This window comes from Bos taurus, chromosome 15 (genome assembly GCF_002263795.3).
Source record: "Bos taurus isolate L1 Dominette 01449 registration number 42190680 breed Hereford chromosome 15, ARS-UCD2.0, whole genome shotgun sequence".
NCBI classification, from domain to species: domain Eukaryota; kingdom Metazoa; phylum Chordata; class Mammalia; order Artiodactyla; family Bovidae; genus Bos; species Bos taurus.
In genome coordinates this window covers 29,750,293-29,769,639 of record NC_037342.1, presented here as the reverse complement: position 1 = coordinate 29,769,639, position 19,347 = coordinate 29,750,293, and the positions used below count along the sequence as shown (strand labels likewise).

Genomic DNA, 19,347 nt, shown 5'->3' with positions numbered 1-19,347 from the left:
AGCCCTTGCAGCTTCTGAACTTAGTGCCCAAGAAACATCCGCAACAGAAAGTGGCCAGTGGTTTAACCAGAACGACTAAGAACAGTACCCTTTCTTGAAAGCAAAAGGCAAAATAGAGACCACAGTAGTTGGAAGACACAACTCTTTAATAGCAAGTCAGTCCCCATGTCCCTAGGGGCCACCGAGCTTGGGTACCATTGGTGAAAGGGAGATGACGGTGAGAAGACAGCACCAGTGAGAGAGGAAAGTGGCTGCTGGCAACCTGGGTGTCCCCAGAAAACATAAAGGCAAGACATGGAAACCCTCCAATACATCTGGACTGCAATGCCCCTAGCAAGTCCGACATGAGAAGAGTGCCCCCTGGTGGCACAATCAGAGAAGCAGCACAATCAGGTGCTGCTACAGGACAGGTGTATTCCCTGAATAGCTCAGCGGTAAAGAATCTGCCTGCAATGCAGGAGACACAGGAGACATGGGTCCAATCCCTGGGTTGGGAAGATCCCCTGGAGGAGGGCATGGCAACCGACTCCAGTATTCTTGCCTGGAGAATCCCATGGACAGAGGAGCCTGGTGGGCTACAGCCCAAAGGGTCGCAAAGAGTCAGACACAACTGAAGTGACTTAGCATGCACGTACACACGCTAAGGGACAATATGGCCACCAAATGCCACATCTTTCAGCCCTTCTAGCTGAAGGGAGGTGAGGCATGTTCCACGATCCTGGAAACTCCAGACTTGGAACACTGGTCGGACATGCCCTAGGAGAGCAACTGGCACACCTGTGTGCACATCATCCATCCCCGGAAGGGATCTTTCTAGAAGTAGTAGTGGAAGCTAGAGGGTCACAGACAGAAAGGACCTGGGGCCAGGGGACACACACTGCTGCCACAGTCTCAGCTTCCAGGGCCGCCCAGCTGCTCCAGGAGGGCCCTGACCTCGCCCTCCACCCGCAGCAGTTGGGCCTTACGCCAGGGATTAAGGGTGGCTCCCCGGTTGTCTTCTAGATCCCTCAGCAGCAGCTCCAGGTGGCGCCGGACCCGGCCCCGATCCCAGCTGTTGAGGTTCCGCTGGACTTCACCCAGGATCACCGACCAGTACTCGGACACTGCTGTCCCCTCTGTCAGCGACACCACGACCCGGGCACCGCCCTCTGCAGCGCTCCCCAAGTCCCGCAGGGCCTGGCGGCACTCTGAGCTCAGCTCGTTGAAGTAGAGACTAGCGGGAGAGAGCAGAGTAAATGCCATTCAGCGGGGCTCCGAGAAGGAAGGTGGAGGGCGGGTGGACAGAAAGCGAGGGGTCTCATAACTCATCCCCTCGCTGTGGAATGCGATGGGGAAAGTGTCTGCAATATGCCAGAGACGGAGGGCGGTGGCCACTGGGAGGCAGGGATGGCACTAGAATTCAGTGGGACCAGAGTCGATAGGAACCAGGGCCCTAGGACCCTAAGAGAAACAGAGGTGGAGAATCAGGGCAAGGGAAGGGCCCATCGCGTATGGGGGTGGGGTGATGGGACAGGGCGGGGGAGGGGCAGGAAAACTCACTGCAGCAACTCCAAGGAAGGGTGCTTCCAGGCAGCCTTGGCTAAGGCCAGGGCCGCCGTGTCACCAGCGCCATTGTAGGCCACGTTCAGCTCCTGGAGCTGCTGGTTTCGGTCCAGCTGGGCAGCCAGCAGCTCCAGGCCCTCATCCCCAAGGCCGGTGTGCAGTAGAGACAGGTGTTTCAGGGACGTATTTCCTGCCAGCCCCTCCAGCAGCAGGGCCACACCCGCCGCCATCAGCGGGTTGTTGGACAGCCTAGGGCCACAAGCAGTCTAAGGTTATGAGAGCTCCTAGCAGATGCCCTGTGCTGAGCACCGGACTTGGGCCTAAAGGGTGCATCGCCTGGGGCAGAGATCAGCCTGGATGCAGAGAAATGCAGGCCAGGAAATGACAAATAGGGGTAAGCTCACTGCAGGGGAGGAAGAGTGAGATGGAAGCTGGCTTATCCCTCCCTTCCTCCTGTCTTCCATTCTCCTTGTGACACGCCCCTTCCCTCTCCCCTTCCTCCTCCTTTCTTCCTCCTTTTTTCACTCCCTTCCAATCCCCGCTTTGCCCTCTGTTCCCAATTGCCCCTCCTTCTTCCCACCCCATTCATCTCCCCTTACTCCAACCTGAAATCAGGAACCCAGGCGTCTGGGTTGCTAGTCAACCAGTCAACATTTTGGGAACATCTATATAGAGTGCCCAGCATAAGGGTCATCCTTGTGAGACAACAGGGAAAATCCTGGGAGGCAATCAGTGGTGCTGTTACCAGGCAACTAGCCTGGGTGTTATTCCACTGGCCCCTCCCCAGGCTGATTTTAGCCATGTGAGAGGCTTACTTAATACCTATGACCCGTGGTACATTCCCCCTGCCTGGCTGCTTGTACTAGACAGGGAGGATGGGGGAGGGGAGGATGGGGGAGAGGAGGGTGGGGGAGTAAGGAGGGTGGGTCAGGGTCTACCCGCCTGCCTTGTTTATTATACCAGGCATGCTGGGAAGCAGAGAGCCTACCCTTGACCATAGCTGGCCAGCAGGATGGAGCACCCTGCACAGGCACTCACCGCAGGGTGGTCACTTGGCACTGGTCATGTAGCAGCAGGTCGCGGAGGTCCCTGCAGGCCTCAGGGCCCAGGCTGTTGAGTTGCAACCTAGAGCAGAAGGTGGCCAGAGGGGAGGTAAGAAATCAAGGAAGGAGTTCGGCCTGAAGCCTGCCCACCCACCAGGACCCTCCCTCATCATGCACCTCTTGTAGTCCACAGCTGCGTCCCCTTCCGTGGCTCTTGTCACCTCCACCCACACCAGACTCACCCTACCCTCTGGTCCTTTCTCACTCCCTTTGGTCTCCCGAGAACCTTTTCCTCTGCCCATCCAGGAGGGCAGGGCCTCACCCCAGCTTCCGGGCACGCAGGAAGACAGGCATGAGCGTGCGCAACCCAGCAGGATCCAACTGGCAGGAGGCCAAGTTCACCTCGTCCAGGGCATGCCTTCCGCTGCCCAGGACAGTTGCCACCACCGTGCACTTGAGGGGCGTCATGCGCACGCCTGCCAGGTTGAGCTGGCGCAGAGAGCCAAGCACCTCAGCAGAGAAGCGCTGATTCTGGAACTCATAGTGGAAGAAGAGGTGGTCTAGGAGCTCCGAGGGGGGCAGCACCTGCCGGCCCAGCTTGCCCAGCTTCTTCTTGATGGCCTGGGCGTTCTCCAGGGCATCCAGGGTCTTGATGGGGCAGCCAAGCTGAGCCAGCACTGCCCGGTTGTGGGCAGACAGAAGCCCGCCCATGAACATGGGGAAAAGCTCAAAGACTTCATCGTCTGGAGGCTCATCCGGGTGGCGCCGGGGACCTTCGACGCCCAGGATACTAGCACCCATCTGGTCTAGGACATCGTCGTTGTAGTAGTCCTCCTCTCGGAACATCTCCAGCACCATGGCCTGGGCCACCGCCTCACGGCTCTTACCCACCACGCGCCCAAACACTCGTGGAACCACCTGGAAGGGAAGCAGTGTGGAGGAATGGGGGGTGGTGCAGCCTCCTGCTTGCCTTTCAGCCTTCCTGCCTAAGCCTCACAGTCTCCTTTAAACCGGAGCGTGATTCGTCAGATCACATTACTCGCCCCTCCTGCAGCACCTTCCGTGGCTCCCTGCTGCCCAAGTGAAATAGAAAACTGCATAATTTGGCCCCAACTGGACCTTTCCAGAGTCATCTCTCAGCACTTGTCTCACGTATTCCAGACATAAGGAAATTCTGTTTCCCTAACACCCCTTCTGTTTCCAAGTCCAGGGTTGGTGGGAAAGAATTAGCATATATTATGCATTTAGCTTGAAGAAATTAGCATATACTATTCATCTAGCTTGGTCCCAGGCTAGGTGGTATAAATACATGACCATCTTCAACATCATCACTGTCACCACAGCAGCGATGACTGATGTCACTGCTACTACTTCAGACCCTTCCTGACTTGACCTGATGAAATAAAATTCATATTTTAAGGTAAGACAAGAAAAATTTAAACATAAAATTTTTCTCTGCCCATTTGGGCCTCCTCCCTTCCTTCTGGTATGCACTGTACATCTCCATTCTACATTTAACTAGACTTCCCCAATGGCAAAAATACCTGCCACAAAGATCAGTTTCTTTTTCTGGCATCAGTTATGTGACTCCTTTGAAGATAACATTCCTTTTTCAATCCTCTAAGGGGTTCCTTTTTCAATCCTCTAAGGGGTCAAGGAGTTCCAAAGAATAGCAAGAAGAGATAAGAAAGCCTTCCTCAGCGACCAGTGCAAAGAAATAGAGGAAAACAACAGAATGGGAAAGACTAGAGATCTCTTCAAGAAAATTAGAGATACCAAGGGAACATTTCATGCAAAGATGGGCTCGATAAAGGACAGAAATGGTATGGACCTAACAGAAGCAGAAGATATTAAGAAGAGGTGGCAAGAATACACAGAAGAACAGTACAAAAAAGATCTTCACAACCAAGACAATCACGATGGTATGATCACTCACCTAGAGCCAGACATCCTGGAATGTGAAGTCAAGTGGGCCTTAGAAAGCATCACTACGAACAAAGCTAGTGGAGGTGATAGAATTCCAGTTGAGCTCTTTCAAATCTTGAAAGATGATGCTGTGAAAGTGCTGCACTCAATATGCCAGCGAATTTGGAAGACTCAGCAGTGGCCACAGGACTGGAAAAGGTCAGTTTTCATTCCAATCCCAAAGAAAGGCAATGCCAAAGAATGCTCAAACTATCGCACAATTGCACTCATCTCACATGCTAGTAAAGTAATGCTCAAAATTCTCCAAGCCAGGCTTCAGCAATACGTGAACCGTGAACTTCCTGATGTTCAAGCAGGTTTTAGAACAGGCAGAGGAACCAGAGATCAAATTGCCAACATCCGATGGATCATGGAAAAAGCAAGAGAGTTCCAGAAAAACATCTATTTCTGCTTTATTGACTAGGCCAAAGCCTTTGACTGTGTGGATCGCAACAAACTGTGGAAAATTCTGAAAGAGATGGGAATACCAGACCACCTGACCTGCCTCTTGAGAAACCTGTATGCAGGTCAGAAAGCAACAGTTAGAACTGAACATGGAACAACAGACTGGTTCCGAATAGGAAAAGGAGTACGTCAAGGCTGTATATTGTCACCCTGCTTATTTAACTTCTATGCAGAGTACATCATGAGAAATGCTGGACTGGAAGAAGCACAAGCTGGAATCAAGACTGCCAGGAGAAATATCAATAACCTCAGATATGCAGATGACACCACCTTTATGGCAGAAAGTGAAGAGGAACTCAAAAGCCTCTTGAAGAAAGTGAAAGTGGAGAGTGAAAAAGTTGGCTTAAAGCTCAACATTCAGAAAACGAAGATCATGGCATCCGGTCCCATCACTTCACGGGAAATAGATGGGGAAACAGTGGAAACAGTGTCAGACTTTATTTTTCTGGGCTCCAAAATCACTGCAGATGGTGACTGCAGCCATGAAATTAAAAGACGCTTACTCCTTGGAAGGAAAGTTATGACCAACCTAGATAGCATATTCAAAAGCAGAGACATCACTTTGCCAACAAAGGTCCGTCTAGTCAAGGCTATGGTTTTTCCTGTGGTCATGTATGGATGTGAGAGTTGGACTGTGAAGAAGGCTGAGCGTCGAAGAATTGATGCTTTTGAACTGTGATGTTGGAGAAGACTCTTGAGAGTCCCTTGGACTGCAAGGAGATCCCACCAGTCCATTCTGAAGGACATCAGCCCTGGGATTTCTTTGGAAGAAATGATGCTAAAGCTGAAACTCCAGTAGTTTGGCCACCTCACGCAAACAGTTGACTCACTGGAAAAGACTCTGATGCTGGGAGGGATTGGGGGCAGGAGGAGAAGGGGACGACAGAGGATGAGATGGCTGGATGGCATCACTGACTCGATGGACGTTGAGTCTGGGTGAACTCTGGGAGTTGGTGATGGACAGGGAGGCCTGGCGTGCTGCGATTCATGGGGTCGCAAAGAGTCGGACACGACTGAGTGACTGAACTGAACTAAACTGAAGGGGTCATGATGATCTACCCCTCACACTGTATATGCAAACATCTTAGGTGAACTTTATGTAAAATGCCAATATATCATTTTCCTTAAGCATAGCGATTGATGCAAAACAAGATTTCTCAGATGACCTGGGAGGATACTGGGCCTCACCTCATGGGAGATCTTAGCTTCAGTACTTACTTATGATCTTATCAGTGCTATTAGGTCTATTACTTGTTCAATTGAGTTCAGTTCAGTCGCTCAGTCGTGTCCGACTCTTTGCTACCCCATGAATCGCAGCACGCCAGGCCTCCCTGTCCATCACCAACTCCCAGAGTCCACTCAAACTCATGTCCATCGAGTCAGTGATGCCATCCAGCCATCTCATCCTCTGTCGTCCCCTTCTTCTCCTGCCCCCAATCCCTCCCAGCATCAGGGTCTTTTCCAATGAGTCAACTCTTCGCATGAGATGGCCAAAGTATTAAGAGTTTCAGCCTCAGCATCAGTCCTTCCAATGAACACCCAGGACTGATCTCCTTTAGGATGGACTGGTTGGATCTCCTTGCAGTCCAAGGGACTCTCAAGAGTCTTATCCAGTCTTATCACAGTTCAAAAGCATCAATTCTTCGGTGCTCAGCTTTCTTCACAGTCCAACTCTCACATCCATACATGACCACTGGAAAAACCATAGCCTTGACTAGACGGACCTTTGTTGGCAAAGTAATGTCTCTGCTTTTGAATATGCTATCTAGGTTGGTTATAACTTTTTTTCCAAGGAGTAAGTGTCTTTTAATTTCATGGCTGCAGTCACCATCTGCAGTGATTTTGGAGCCTTAAAAAATAGTCTGACATTGTTTCCACTGTTTCCCCATCTATTTCCCATGAAGTGATGGGACTGGATGCCATGATCTTCGTTTTCTGAATGTTGAGCTTTAAGCCAACTTTTTCACTCTCCACTTTCACTTTCTTCAAGAGGCTTTTGAGTTCCTCTTCACTTTCTGCCATAAAGGTGGTGTCATCTGCATATCTGAGGTTATTGATATTTCTCCCGGCAATCTTGATTCCAGCTTGTGCTTCTTCCAACCCAGCGTTTCTCATGATGTACTCTGCATAGAAGTTAAATAAGCAGGGTGACAATATACAGCCTTGACAGACTCCTTTTCCTATTTGGAACCAGTCTGTTGTTCCATGTCCAGTTAGAACTGTTACTTCCTGACCTGCATATAGGTTTCTCAAGAGACAGGTCAGGTGGTCTGGTATTCCCATCTTTTTCAGAATCTTCCACAGTTTGTTGTGATCCACACAGTCAAAGGCTTTGGCCTAGTCAATAAAGCAGAAATAGATGTTTTTCTGGAACTCTCTTGCTTTTTCCATGATCCATCGGATGTTGGCAATTTGATCTCTGGTTCCTCTGCCTGTTCTAAAACCTGCTTGAACATCTGAAAGTTCATGGTCCACATATCGCTGAAGACTGGTTTGGAGAATTTTGAGCATTACTTTACTAGAATGTTAGATGAGTGCAATTGTGCGATAGTTTGAGCCTTCTTTGGGATTGCCTTTCTTGGGATTGGAATGAAAACTGACCTTTTCCAGTCCTGTGGCCACTGCTAAGTTTTCCAAATTTGCTGGCATTTGCCTATTTTATAAGACTTGTTCCCTGAATTACCGTGTGACTGAGCTTCAGATAAAATTAATGATTAGACAACTTGAAAGTGAAAGTTAATCACACAGTCTCGTCTGATTCTTTGCAATCCCATGGACTGCAGCCTGCCCGGCTCCTCTGTCCATGGAAATCTCCAGGCAAGAGTGCTGGAGTGGGTTGCTCTTTCCTTCTTCAGGGGATCTTCCCTACCTGGCTGAGTCTCCTGCATTGCAGGCAGATTCATTACCAACTGAGCCACTAAGGAAGGCAAGGCAACCTGAAATACTGATCAAATATATAGTTCTATAAGATGAATGACTGTAAGTTGTAACTCTAGATATGGGACGAAGCAACAAGAGGAAATCATTTTCTGGATCATAACAGACTAGTAAGACAGGCAGGTCAGAGGATTTTGGCTACTGTTAATAAGGCCTAGTCCAGTAACAGCACACTGAGTGACTCATCAGTGAAATCCTTGCCTGAACCTGGGAATGAGCAGTCCTAGTTCCCTGGAACAAATTGGTCACAAACTGCCTCCCAAACCTTGATCAAAATTAAGACTGAAAGGGAAGAGATTGTAAAATAAAGAATGTTGCCCACTACACAGTTCTACAAAATCAAGTCATTAGCCACTGCAGTTGCTGGCCTACAATAACCTTGAAAGGAATTCAGGGCAAAGATCAGGATGAGGCAATTTGTGCTCTGGTTAAACTGACAGTGAAAGTGAAAGAGGAGAGTGAAAATGCTGACTTAAAGCTCAGCCTTCAGAAAATGAAGATAATGGCATACAGCCCCATCACTTCAGGCAAATAGATGGGGAAACAGTGGAAATAGTGACAGAGTTTATTTTCTTGGGCTCCAAAATTACTGCAGATAGTGACTGCAGCCATGAAATCAAAGTTCGCTTGCTGCTTGGAAGAAAAGCTATGACCAACTTAGACAGCGTATTAAAAAGCAGAGACACTCCTTTGCTGACAAAGGTCCGTCTAGTCAAAGCTATGGTTTTTCCAGTAGTCATGTATGGATATGAAAGTTGGACTATAAAGAAAGCTGAGCATGGAAGAATTGATGGTTTTGAACTATGGTGTTGGAGAAGACTCTTGAGAGTCCCTTGGACTGCAAGGAGATCCAACCAGTCCATCCTAAAGGAAATCAGTCCTGAATATTCATTGGAAGGACTGATGCTGAAGCTCCAATACTTTGGCCACCTGATGCAAAGAGCTGACTCATTGGAAAAGACTCTGATGCTGGGAAAGATTGAGGGCAGGAGGAAAAGGGGACGACAGAGGATGAGATGGTTGGATGGCATCAGCTACTCGATGGACATGAGTTTGAGCAAGCTCCAGGAGTTGGTGACGGACAGGGAAGCCTGGTGTACTGCAGTCCATGGGGTCACAAAGAGTCAGACATGACTGAGCGACTTAACTGGACTGAAACTGACAGAACTGGTCCTTAGATATTTTTAGGAGAAATTTTTATGAACCTGGATTCTTGCATCTTTCCATACTTAGGAAAGCACTAAAACCATTAACTAAGATGTCTGTTCCTCATGACTAGATGGGGCTTCCCTGGTGGCTCAGTGGTAAAGAACCCATCTGCCAAGCAGGAGATGTGGGTTCAATCCCTGTGTCAGAAAGATCCCCTGGAGGAGGAAATGGCAACCCCCCACGCTATTCTTGTCTGGAGAATACCATGGACAGAGAAGCCTGGTGGGCTACAGTCCATGAGGTCACGACACAGCTGAGGCAACTAAACACACGTAGACATACACACATACTCCCTTCAGCAAAACAGTATGTGTACTGGTCTCCCTCTTTACCTCTGAAATAGTTCTTAGAACTCTCTGAGAGACTGTCTCCCAAGTTATAATCCTCAGATTGGCTTGAATTAAAATTTCCATTTCTTTCTTGGATATGTTACGGAACCATTGACCGAAGCAGCCTACCTTGACCAGAGCGATGACGACCACTTGCATGAGTTATCTCACAGTAGGAAGCCCCAAAGAGGAACATGGTGCTGCTGCCAAAAACTAACCTGGAAAATCTGGGAGGGGCCAAAAGGAGGGAGGAGATGCCAGCCCCATAATATTGGCCTACTAACCTCCCAGAATCCGCACACTGGAATCCATCTTGGCTAAGAGACACACAAGCCACTTGGAAGGACCCTGAGTCAGACTAAATATGGGCCAAACAAGATGATTGACCAAAGACAACCCAGAAATTAATCTCATCACCGTAACACCTGCGACTGTGAGTCACAGCGCAGAGCAGTTCCGCTTCTCCCCACCCCCTTTCCTACTGCTCTCTGCCTGGACGTCCCTTCCCAATAAAGCCTCTTGCTTTGTCAGTATGTGTCTCCTCAGACACATACTGACAATTCATTTCCAAGAGTTAGACAAGAGGCCCTGGAAAGGGTCCTCCCTCTTGCAACAGATGGACAATTGATTAATTTTTCATTGACAGGCCCCTGCCAACCACAGTGCCTTCATCACAGCCTCTCACTCACTCTGCTCTTGTCCTCTCTGCTTCTCTCTCTCTCTCCTTTCTGTCTTTTTGATACTGCTAAGATTTTTTCTCCTTCAAAGCTATATCCTCTTCCTGGAGTGTTTTCCCCCTGTGCTTCTCCTGGTTAGTCCTGCAGGGATCAGATTAAATGCCCTTCCTACAGAGTGGCTTTCCTTATCCCCTTAAATCAGGTCCCCACCTTACACACGTCCACAGCACCTGGAACTTGGCTTTCCAGGCACTTCACAAGATTTCTAATCATATGGCTAGCTGACATGTTTGTGTTGAGACTGCATGATCAGAAAAGACAAAAACCTGGGGTTCTGTTAGTTTTTTTCCTCCGAATCTAACACATTGTCTAGCACACAGCAGGCACTCAAATATCTGTCGGAAAAAAACGAATGTTTGGGAGGTTGGTGACATCAGCTCCCATGTTTGCAATGGTTCTGAGAAGAAAGGACCTCCAGCCAAAGCCACGAGGTTGTTTTGTGGCACCTCTTCTACTGACGTGCTGCAGTCCATGGGGCTGCAGAGAGTCAGACACGACTCTCTGAGCAACTGAACAATAACCTCTAATGCCTGCCTTTTTTTTTTCACTTGTTACAGGCAAGGTTCTCACCATGGAGGGTAGAGTGTCCCTCCCCCAACAATCATCTGGAGACAAGATACGAAAACAGTCACCCTGGGAAGCTGAATCAGTAGGCTCATATAGACACAGATGGGACCCAACCTCTGCTAGGCAACCCTCCCTCCAAGAGGGGCTGGGGGTGTGGTGCCCCCTCAAGTAATTGAGCAGCTTTCTGAATCCCATCAGGAGACCACAACCTCACTGCAATCCAGATGAAGCAAGTACATCCTCAAAGGGGTGGAGCAGCCCCAGCAATGGCCATTACTTTCCTGCCTGGGTTGATGCTGTAAGAAGAGATGGGCTGCCTGAGCCTGTTTATGTTTAACAGCAAAAAAAAAATTTAAGCTTTTTATTTATTTTTATTATGCTGCACTGGGTCTTACTCTCCGCATGTAAAACCTTAGTTGCATCATGTAGGATCTAGTTCCCTGACTAAGGATCAAACCTGGACCCCCTGAATTGGGAGGGTGGAATCTTAGCTGCTGGACAATTAAATAGCACTTACTATGTGCCAGGATCTGCAGATGAGGACATTTAATCCTCATATTGGGCCAATGATACAGATACTTTATTTTTCCAGTTTCGAGTAGGAAATGGCAACCCACTCCATTATTCTTGACTGAAAAATTCTATGGACAGGGGAGCCTGAGCAGGCTACAGTCCATGGGGTTGTAAAGAGTTGTACATGACTGAGTGAATGAACACACACATTATTCCCATTTAACAGATAAGGACCTTGAGACACAGGGAGATTAAGTAACTTGTACAAAGTCACACAGCTAGTTAAGTGGCAGAGCCTGGATTTGAACCCAGGTAGCTGTGTTATTGGAGAAGGAAATGGCAACCCACTCCAGTGTTCTTGCCTGGAGAATCCCAGGGACGGGGAAGCCTGGTGGGCTGCCGTCTATGGGGTCACACAGAGTCGGACACGACTGAAGCGATTTAGCAGCAGCAGCAGCAGCTGTGTTATAAAATCCCTATTCTTAACCCTGACGTTTTGCTGCCTATAAAAAGGAAAACTTGTTAAAGTTTTGTCCACTTACCAAGGCCCTGCTTCCTCAAGATAGGTAACTGAAACATTTCTACAGAGGACTGGGGTTACCAGCAAAGCACCACAGCTTCACAGAAATATCCAAAGTACATCTGTAAAGTTTAGCAGAAAAAGCACAGGATTCGGAACTATAAAACCTGCACTAAGATCCAAGTTATTCTACTTACTGAATGACCTTGGTCAAGTTACTTAGCCTCTGCAAGCCCCAGTTTCCTCATCTATAAAAAGGATTATAATAGTGTTTCATTTACAAGGCATCCGGCAGACATCAGCTGAGAGTGGATATTTCTTCCCATCAAAAACTTAGTGCATCTGCACTGCTCACAGCACAGTCCTCGGGCCTGTAATTTGGTTTCTGGAGCGGACCTGCACCCTGGACGGACTGTCCTAAATCAATTACCAATGCCATTTTTCCTCCTGGTATAAATGAATAAAATGGCATCTGCTTTATAAACCTGTCTCTGGTGATTAAGTTAGGATGAGACATCACTCCCAGAGTCTAATCGCCTCTGAAGAATAGATACAATTGGGTTTCTGGACCTGCAAAGCACAACCCTAAACCTAACCCTAACCCTGGACTGTAGTGACCCCTGCCGCCCAGCAACGAAGACTAGGAAAGATATTAAACCACCCCCCAAAACCTATCATCAGAGTTATGGGATTGTTATTAATAAAGTCCTTGCACCCTCAGATCCCCCTCCAAGCATTCCCCAGCCTATGGCTTCTCTTTCCCTCTTCCTTATACCCCAATCCCATTAAAAGCCAGACTGCCCAGATCTGAAACAGAGCCAAGAAGGAGATTCACAGTTATGCAGGGAAAACAGGTTCCTTCTGGGAGAGGAGCAGGGGGTGAACAGGGAGGATGGGGACTGGAGCCAGGGGTCCTGGGGCTGTTACCTTGAGCAGGTTGAAGAGCAGCGGCAGGGCCCGCAAGGGCAGCAGCTTGGCCACGATGCCCAGGACCAGGCTGACATCCTCCCCGACACGGCCCACGAGCTCGGCCACTTCCTTGCCCACCCTCTGCAGAGTTGTCTTCCTCAAACCCAGCACGATGTAGAGGGCAGCCAGGTATTCCTGCATGGCAGGCACAGTGAACACGAAGGTACCCGTGTGTCCTGGCTCCACGCATGGGGCCAGAAAAAACCGCAGGGCGTCTCGGCGGAAAACATGCAGCAGCTGAAACTCCTCTTCTGTCTGGACGCCGGCTTCCAGGCAGCCACGCACGTCCTCTTCGGAGAAGTACGTCTTGCGGGAGGACACACCCTCGTAGGCCAGCTTGCCCATGGTTCGGGCCGCATAGGCCATCAGGGACAACTTGGAGGGGTCAGTGCTGTCCAGCATCTCCCCACTGAAGTTAAGACGCAGGAAGCTGGTATAGATGCTCGTGAGGGTCTGGCCGGCCGGCGTGGGGGCATGCAGGAAGTGCAGGGTGGCACAGACGAGCCAGCAGTAGGAGGGCAGGAAGCAGGCAGCAGCGATCTGATGGTGCCCCTCCAGATTCCGGGTCAGCATCTGCACCAGGTGGTCTCGCTGAGCCGGCGTGACCGATACCCCCCCAGCTCCGGGCCCGCAGTCTGGCTGGTTGAGGCGGAGCTGGAAGTAGAGCTTCTGGAGGTTTGTATCGGAGAAGCCACAGATCTCTCCATAGCGGCCTACGTACTTGCTGGGGATGCGGCCGATGGCAGAGGGCCGGGTGGTCACCAGAATGCTGGCCTGGGAAGGGCATGGTGGAGGGTTAAGAAAGACCCTGGTGTCCTCATTGCCTCACTTGCCAGGGAAGAGTCCAAGGGTGAAGATGATGATGACCTCAGTAATAATAACTCAGACTTATGTGGACCCACTATGATCCAGGGCACCGTGCTAAGCACTTCCTATGCAGCATCTCATTTGATCAACGCAACTCAAGGACAGAAGGAAGTGGAAGCCTGGAGAAGCTACTGACCAGCTCAGTCCCACAGCTTGGAAGCAGAGGGGCAGGATTTGAACTAACCCAGAGCCTACGCTCCTATGTATTAAATATGTGGACCCAGAACGCAAAAATCCTTAGGGGGCAAGTTAGGGACAGCAAATCGGGGCAGGGCACATTCACCTCAGGCAACATGTATTTGCGCAGCAGGTTGATGATGATGGCAGCTGGCGCCTCTGGCTTCTCGGGGTCACTGCAAAGCCCTGTGCTGGCCAAGGAGAAATTGAGGTTGAGATGCTCCAAGCCGTGGAGCACAAAGAGCAGGCGGGAACCGGCAGCGGCCATCAGAGGCAGAATCTCCTTCAGGGGAGTGTAGCGCTGGGCTACAAGTTGGCACAAGGAGGCGGGAGCAGGGCCCAGGGATGACAGGTCCTCACAGGAGAAGGGAATGAGCAGCTCGAAGGCTGGCAGCCGCCCATAGCACCAGTCCAAGACCATCTTGCGCACCAGCGTGCTCTTGCCTGTGCCCACAGTCCCATAAAGCACCACCGTCTGCACCCGGCGCCCACAGGCATCTGGGTCAAAGAGCTGAGACAGGGCTAGCGGGGGGAGCCCAGCAGAGGGTGGCTGATGCTCCAGGGCCAGTTCAGCCAGTGGGCGCAGCAGCTCATCAGGGGTGCTCTCACGGATCACAGGGTCGACATGGACTGTGTCTAGTGCAAAGGTCGGGCCAAACTGGCGCTCTTCCCTGGGCAGCCGACTGAACCACTCGGCCAGGTTGTGGCGGTGCCGCTGGAGAGCTTCTGAATGGGAAGGCAAGAGGAGAGAGGGAGGTCAGGGAGAGGGGCGGGGAAACGCGAGAGCTTAGGGAGACCTTAGAGCTAAGGTCAAGCTGCCGAGTCAAGACACGACATTGGGAGATGCTGGGGTCCAAAATGGTGCTGGACACACAGGACTCCCTCAGAATGTCCAGGAAGTTCAGACCCCTGTGACAGGAAGTAGGGAGCCGTGGGATGAGTGATGGTGAGTCTGGGCTGACTGGTTGCATGATTATCTGTGCATGATCTTCCCTGACAGCTAGAGGCAGTGTGTTGAAGGGAGGGATGATATGTCCCTCCCAGTGCTTTGTACATCGTAAGTGTGCACTGCACGAGTGTCGCAAGAAGGGGTACACAGATAGACAGATAATGAGGCCAGGGAGAGTGGGTCCACGGATGGCCGATGGTAATGGGTGCTCTATACCACCTTCCTGCTTGCTTCTCTCCCCACCATCCCCGACCCCATCACACCCCCTGGGATCCCAGCATCCCCTCTCCTCAGGCTGACTGAGAAGCCAGTCCCTTTACCAGATGCAGCAATGCCCCGGAACAACTGTCCATGCCTCCCGGATGAAGGACCATTGCCCACTGAGCTTCCATTGTGGCGTATAAAGGCCCTGTGAGCAAAGAGAGGGGGTGAGCTGGGGCTTGGCTGTTGGGCTCAGGCTCCACAGAGGCTCAGAGTCCAGTCCTGCCTCAGCTGATAGACTTCTGGCTTCCTGAGATCCAGCCCTGACCCTGGACATCCAAGTCCAGAGCCTCGTCTGATTCTCTCACACCCTTCCCAGGGCCTGAGGTCTCACCCCTAGCCCTCCAGCTCCCCGCTGCTCCCTGCCTGCCGGGAACTTAGGCTGGCCCCTACCGGATTCCGCCCACCTTCCACCAGTTCTTCCTCTGGCTGACCACTGTGACTTGCACCATGGATGATATAAGCCAACTTCCTCTTTAGGTCTAGTAGCTGACTCTCTACGCTCTCTACCCACCGGGAGACCAACCTCTCCCCAGGGCATCAAGCTCTCTGCAAGTCCTGACCCTTCCCAGGCTACTCTGCTGTGTCCCGATGTGTCCTAAAAGTATGACACCAAGGCCTCACCTCGGGGACCCAAGAGGGCGCTCCCCTTTAAGGGGCCAACTCCAGTGAATCAGGAAGGGGATACGTTCATCTACAGAGAGAAAGAAGAAGGAAGAAATAGCATCAAGAACTCACCCACATTAGCTCAACAATACACAAACCCCCATATCTACGTCAACCCCCCTCATCATTTGCTCTCATAGCATCACGAACTGCCCCTTTGCAGCAGTTATTATATTTCATTATGTAATTATTTCATTAACATTCATTCACACACCCATTCTTCCATGAGAACGGGGATTACATCTGTTTTGTTCATAATTATCTACTTAGAACTAAGCACAGGGTCTGTCTAGCACACAGCAGGCACTCAATAAATATCTGTTGAATGCAAAATTAAATCAGACCAGTGTTCCTGGGCTTATGTAGCTACAGGGACCCTCAAAGATCTTTTAGTTCGACTCCCTTAGTTTAGGATGGGAGAAAGGAAGCTGGGGAGGTGCAGTGACTTGTTCAAGGTCAACAGCTAAAGAATCACAGAGCTGGGACTAGCACACCTGGTGTGTGTATCCCTGCTCTACTGGGGGTGCCGTCTGGACTCTGAAGATGAAGGGAGAGTTGGAAACAGAAACCCCTGCTTCCTGCTCACCTGCTGGCTGGAGTACTCTTCTCAGACCAGGGCTCCAAGAGGCCCTGGGCAAATGGCAGCCCCACCTCATGGCAGGAGAAAAGATCAGAGCCTGCGGGACTGAGCACACTGCCTTCTAGTCTGTTCCCCTGTAGGAAAAATGGTATGAATGGACCCCACACATCCCAACTTTCCCACCCCACCTCCCCTAGCAGGCCAAAGGGTGGCCTTCCTCCTCAAGAGAACATTAGCTTTTACTTAAGTGTCAGTGTCACCAAAGCCCCGGCCTGGCCTTCAGACCTCCCTCCTCCACATCCCCCACCTGAGTGATCCCATTTTATCTCCTACCATCCACTGCCTCTACCCTATGGCTTCATGATCGCCTTTCTCCTGAGTTCCAGCCTAATGAACTATTTAGCTGTCCTTTAAAAAAAAAAATTATTTATTTTGGCTGTACAGCAAAGCATGTGGGATCTTAGTTCCTTGACTAGGGATGAAACCTGTACCCCCTGCAATGCAAGCGCAGAGTCTTAACCACTGGACTACCAGGGAAGTCCCCCTTGTTGTCCTTTTCTTCTTTTGCTTGGCTTCCAGCAAACTCATAGGAGTTCTGTGTTCATGTTCAGAAGCTTTTCCGAGCCAACAATTCCCAGTAAAGAATCATCCGCTCTCCTCTCAAGTTTTTCTGTAGCTCTCAGGTCCTTTTAGCTGAGTTTTAATAGTTTGACCATTTTATCTTCTCTGTGACTTTTATCTAACCTGCTTTTCAGGCTGGCATAAATAATAGATAAATGAACAAAGGACTTGCTACTTTGTGTCTCCATATGGACATCCTGCCTGTGCTTCAAGATGCATGCTTGCAGAACTGAACTCAGCAGCCCTCCTCCCTGTTCAGTTACTTTACCGCACATCTTCCCAATCACATGATTTCTTCTTGAAATCTGACCCCTTTGTCTTCAAATTCTTCCCTCCTCTTTTATCCACTGGAATCAGCCCGCTGGCCAGTTCCTCCTCCCCATTCTTTGCCAGCCTGTTCCTGTTGCAACATCCCTCCCACCCCTGTGGTAACTCAGACCCTCCCCACCCCTGTGGTAACTCAGACCCTCCCCAGACTTCCGGGGACCCCTCTTCTCTTTACCTTCTCTCTGCCTTCAGTGCCATTCCATTCCTATCCCTCATCCCAGCCACTAATCGCCTCCCTAAAATCCTAGGTTGTATGGAGTCCAAATACCTGACCCACAACTGCTATTTTTCTGATAATGCCCCTGACCGGTGCCTTATCCACCAGGCTTTCCGAATCTTGCTTGCACTTTACTTTGTTCATACTCTTCCATCAGCTTGGAATGACCTTTCTCTCCTGCCAGAATCCTACCCAAGCTTTTAAAAACTGCTTAAAGTCCCTCTCTCCTGGGCAGTCTTTCCCCATCCCTGAGCTCCCTTAAATGAAGCACACAGCTACTTGGCAGCCGGTCTCCACTGGGATGTGGCTCCTTAAGGGCAGGACACACTTAGGGAGAAGTGGGTGCACTGGGCCCTCTTGCCAGCAGGGCCAACCTGTGGAGGTGCAGGCTGGGGCTCAGACCTGGAGTCCCGGTTGCAGAAGGGTTAAGAGGCGGCCCTGGCAAGCTAGAAAAGCTTGGGGAAACTAGCTCAGTGGGAAAAAATCAGACGCAGGGCCTCTGATTCAAGATGGGACTCGTGGTGGGGGCGGCGGTGGGGAGGGTAACTTTCGGAGGATCACCCCTGGTCTCCAGAGCAGTGAGAAAAGAGGGCACCGCAGGAAAGGTACCAGGTCTGTGCTCGCACAAATCCAGAGCTCCTCCTCTTAATCGGGGACCCCAGCTTTCCCTGTTTAAGTTGGTTTCAGACCCAAGGGGAGAGCCCGCCACAACGGCCACCATTCAGCGCACCGCTGCGTCCTACGCAACCCCGGCAGCCGGCTCCTTGCGGCTCCAGCCCAGCCCCACCCCGCCCCCGCTGCTTAGACCTTTACCCGCCGCGGTCCAGGCCGGGAGCGGTCGTCGCCAGAGTCTCTCGCTTACTCGCAGAGGCCCCGGCGCGGCGCCGCGCTTCCTGCCCGCCCCGCCCGCCTGCGCGGAGCCCTGCCCTTTCTGGCTACGCGCCCGGCAGCGGGCACGCGCGAGAACGCGCCTCGGCGCTCCGGGCCTCCCGGTCCTGGGAGGAGGCAGATAGCGAGAGAGGCTGGGGTCCCGGAGAGCAGGCCCGGGGCGGGGACTTCTTCCGCATTCGTCCGGCCATCTCCCCGCGCCTCCCGTGCTACACCCCTCCATCCGGGCGGGCCCTGCCGCTGGAACTGTCTTCTGCAGGTCACCGAGCGACAATCTCATCCCATTAGTCACTGTCTCTCAGGCAGGGCTTGTTGCGACGCCCATTGTACAGATGAAGGCACTGCCGCTCAGAAAGGTGAAATGACTTGCACCGCCGGTTGACCCAACTTGGAAGAGCCAGAACAAGAATCCGGGGCCTGGGTCTTCCTACCTCGGACCCCTGGACCTTCCCGAGGCGCCCTCTCTCCCTCATCCCCAGAACATTCTTCCCTCTGTGCCTCTTCACCGCTTCAGCGTACCTCTTGGCAGAGATCTTGAGATCTTGGGTCTTCCCTCTGTACCTGGCTCTCTTCACCTCTCCCCAGAACCTCTGTGTGTGGCTTCTGGTCACTTGCCTCAAGGAAGACAGAAGAATGGGGCGAGGGAGTGCTCCCACCTCTAACTGCCCTTCTTGTCTGGCACCCAGACATAGCCTAGCCCTGGGGCTTCCTAGTCCTCAAAACCCCCACTCTTGTCCCTGTGCTTCCACACCTGGCATGCTCAGGACCCATGAAGCTGAGCGAGGCGTCACCCACCACCCACAGCCAGGGCATGCCTCCGCAAGCAAACACAGGTGTGCACTGAACAGAGGTGTGCAGTAGGGAAACCCGTAGAGAGGCAGCCGGACAGGGCTGGGAAGAGGGCTTTATGATCTTGATTTCAGCGAGGCAGCAATGAGCAGTGGCTTGAGGCAAGATCTTAATTCCCTCTCCAGGAACTGAACCTGGGTAGCCTGGAT

General features: G+C 51.2%; 1 protein-coding gene across 2 annotated transcripts; it reads right to left on the bottom strand.

Annotated features, from left to right (window-relative positions):
- Positions 1 to 125: 125 nt before the first annotated feature.
- Positions 126 to 18,325, bottom strand: NLRX1 (NLR family member X1). Of its 2 annotated transcripts, none has more exons than XM_005216047.5 (10): positions 18,269 to 18,325; positions 16,303 to 16,430; positions 15,675 to 15,744; positions 15,110 to 15,198; positions 13,947 to 14,566; positions 12,755 to 13,570; positions 2,908 to 3,503; positions 2,581 to 2,667; positions 1,540 to 1,791; positions 126 to 1,213 (listed from the first exon to the last, which is right to left on the bottom strand). In XM_005216047.5, exons 2-10 carry the CDS (start codon positions 16,370 to 16,372, stop codon positions 892 to 894), a joined length of 2,922 nt encoding a protein of 973 aa, XP_005216104.1. In that variant the 5' UTR covers positions 16,373 to 16,430; positions 18,269 to 18,325; the 3' UTR covers positions 126 to 891.
- Positions 18,326 to 19,347: the final 1,022 nt, after the last annotated feature.

Excerpts from the sequence above, each read along its gene's own strand:
- NLRX1 (XM_005216047.5), bottom strand. The coding sequence starts at position 16,372 with ATGAGGTGGGGCTGCCATTTGCCCAGGGCCTCTTGGAGCCCTGGTCTG. Across the intron at positions 3,504-12,754 it reads TGCTCTTCAACCTGCTCAAG|GTGGTTCCACGAGTGTTTGG; the intron begins GTAACAGCCCCA and ends CTTCCCTTCCAG. Across the intron at positions 2,668-2,907 it reads CTGCGTGCCCGGAAGCTGGG|GTTGCAACTCAACAGCCTGG; the intron begins GTGAGGCCCTGC and ends CTTCTGCTCTAG.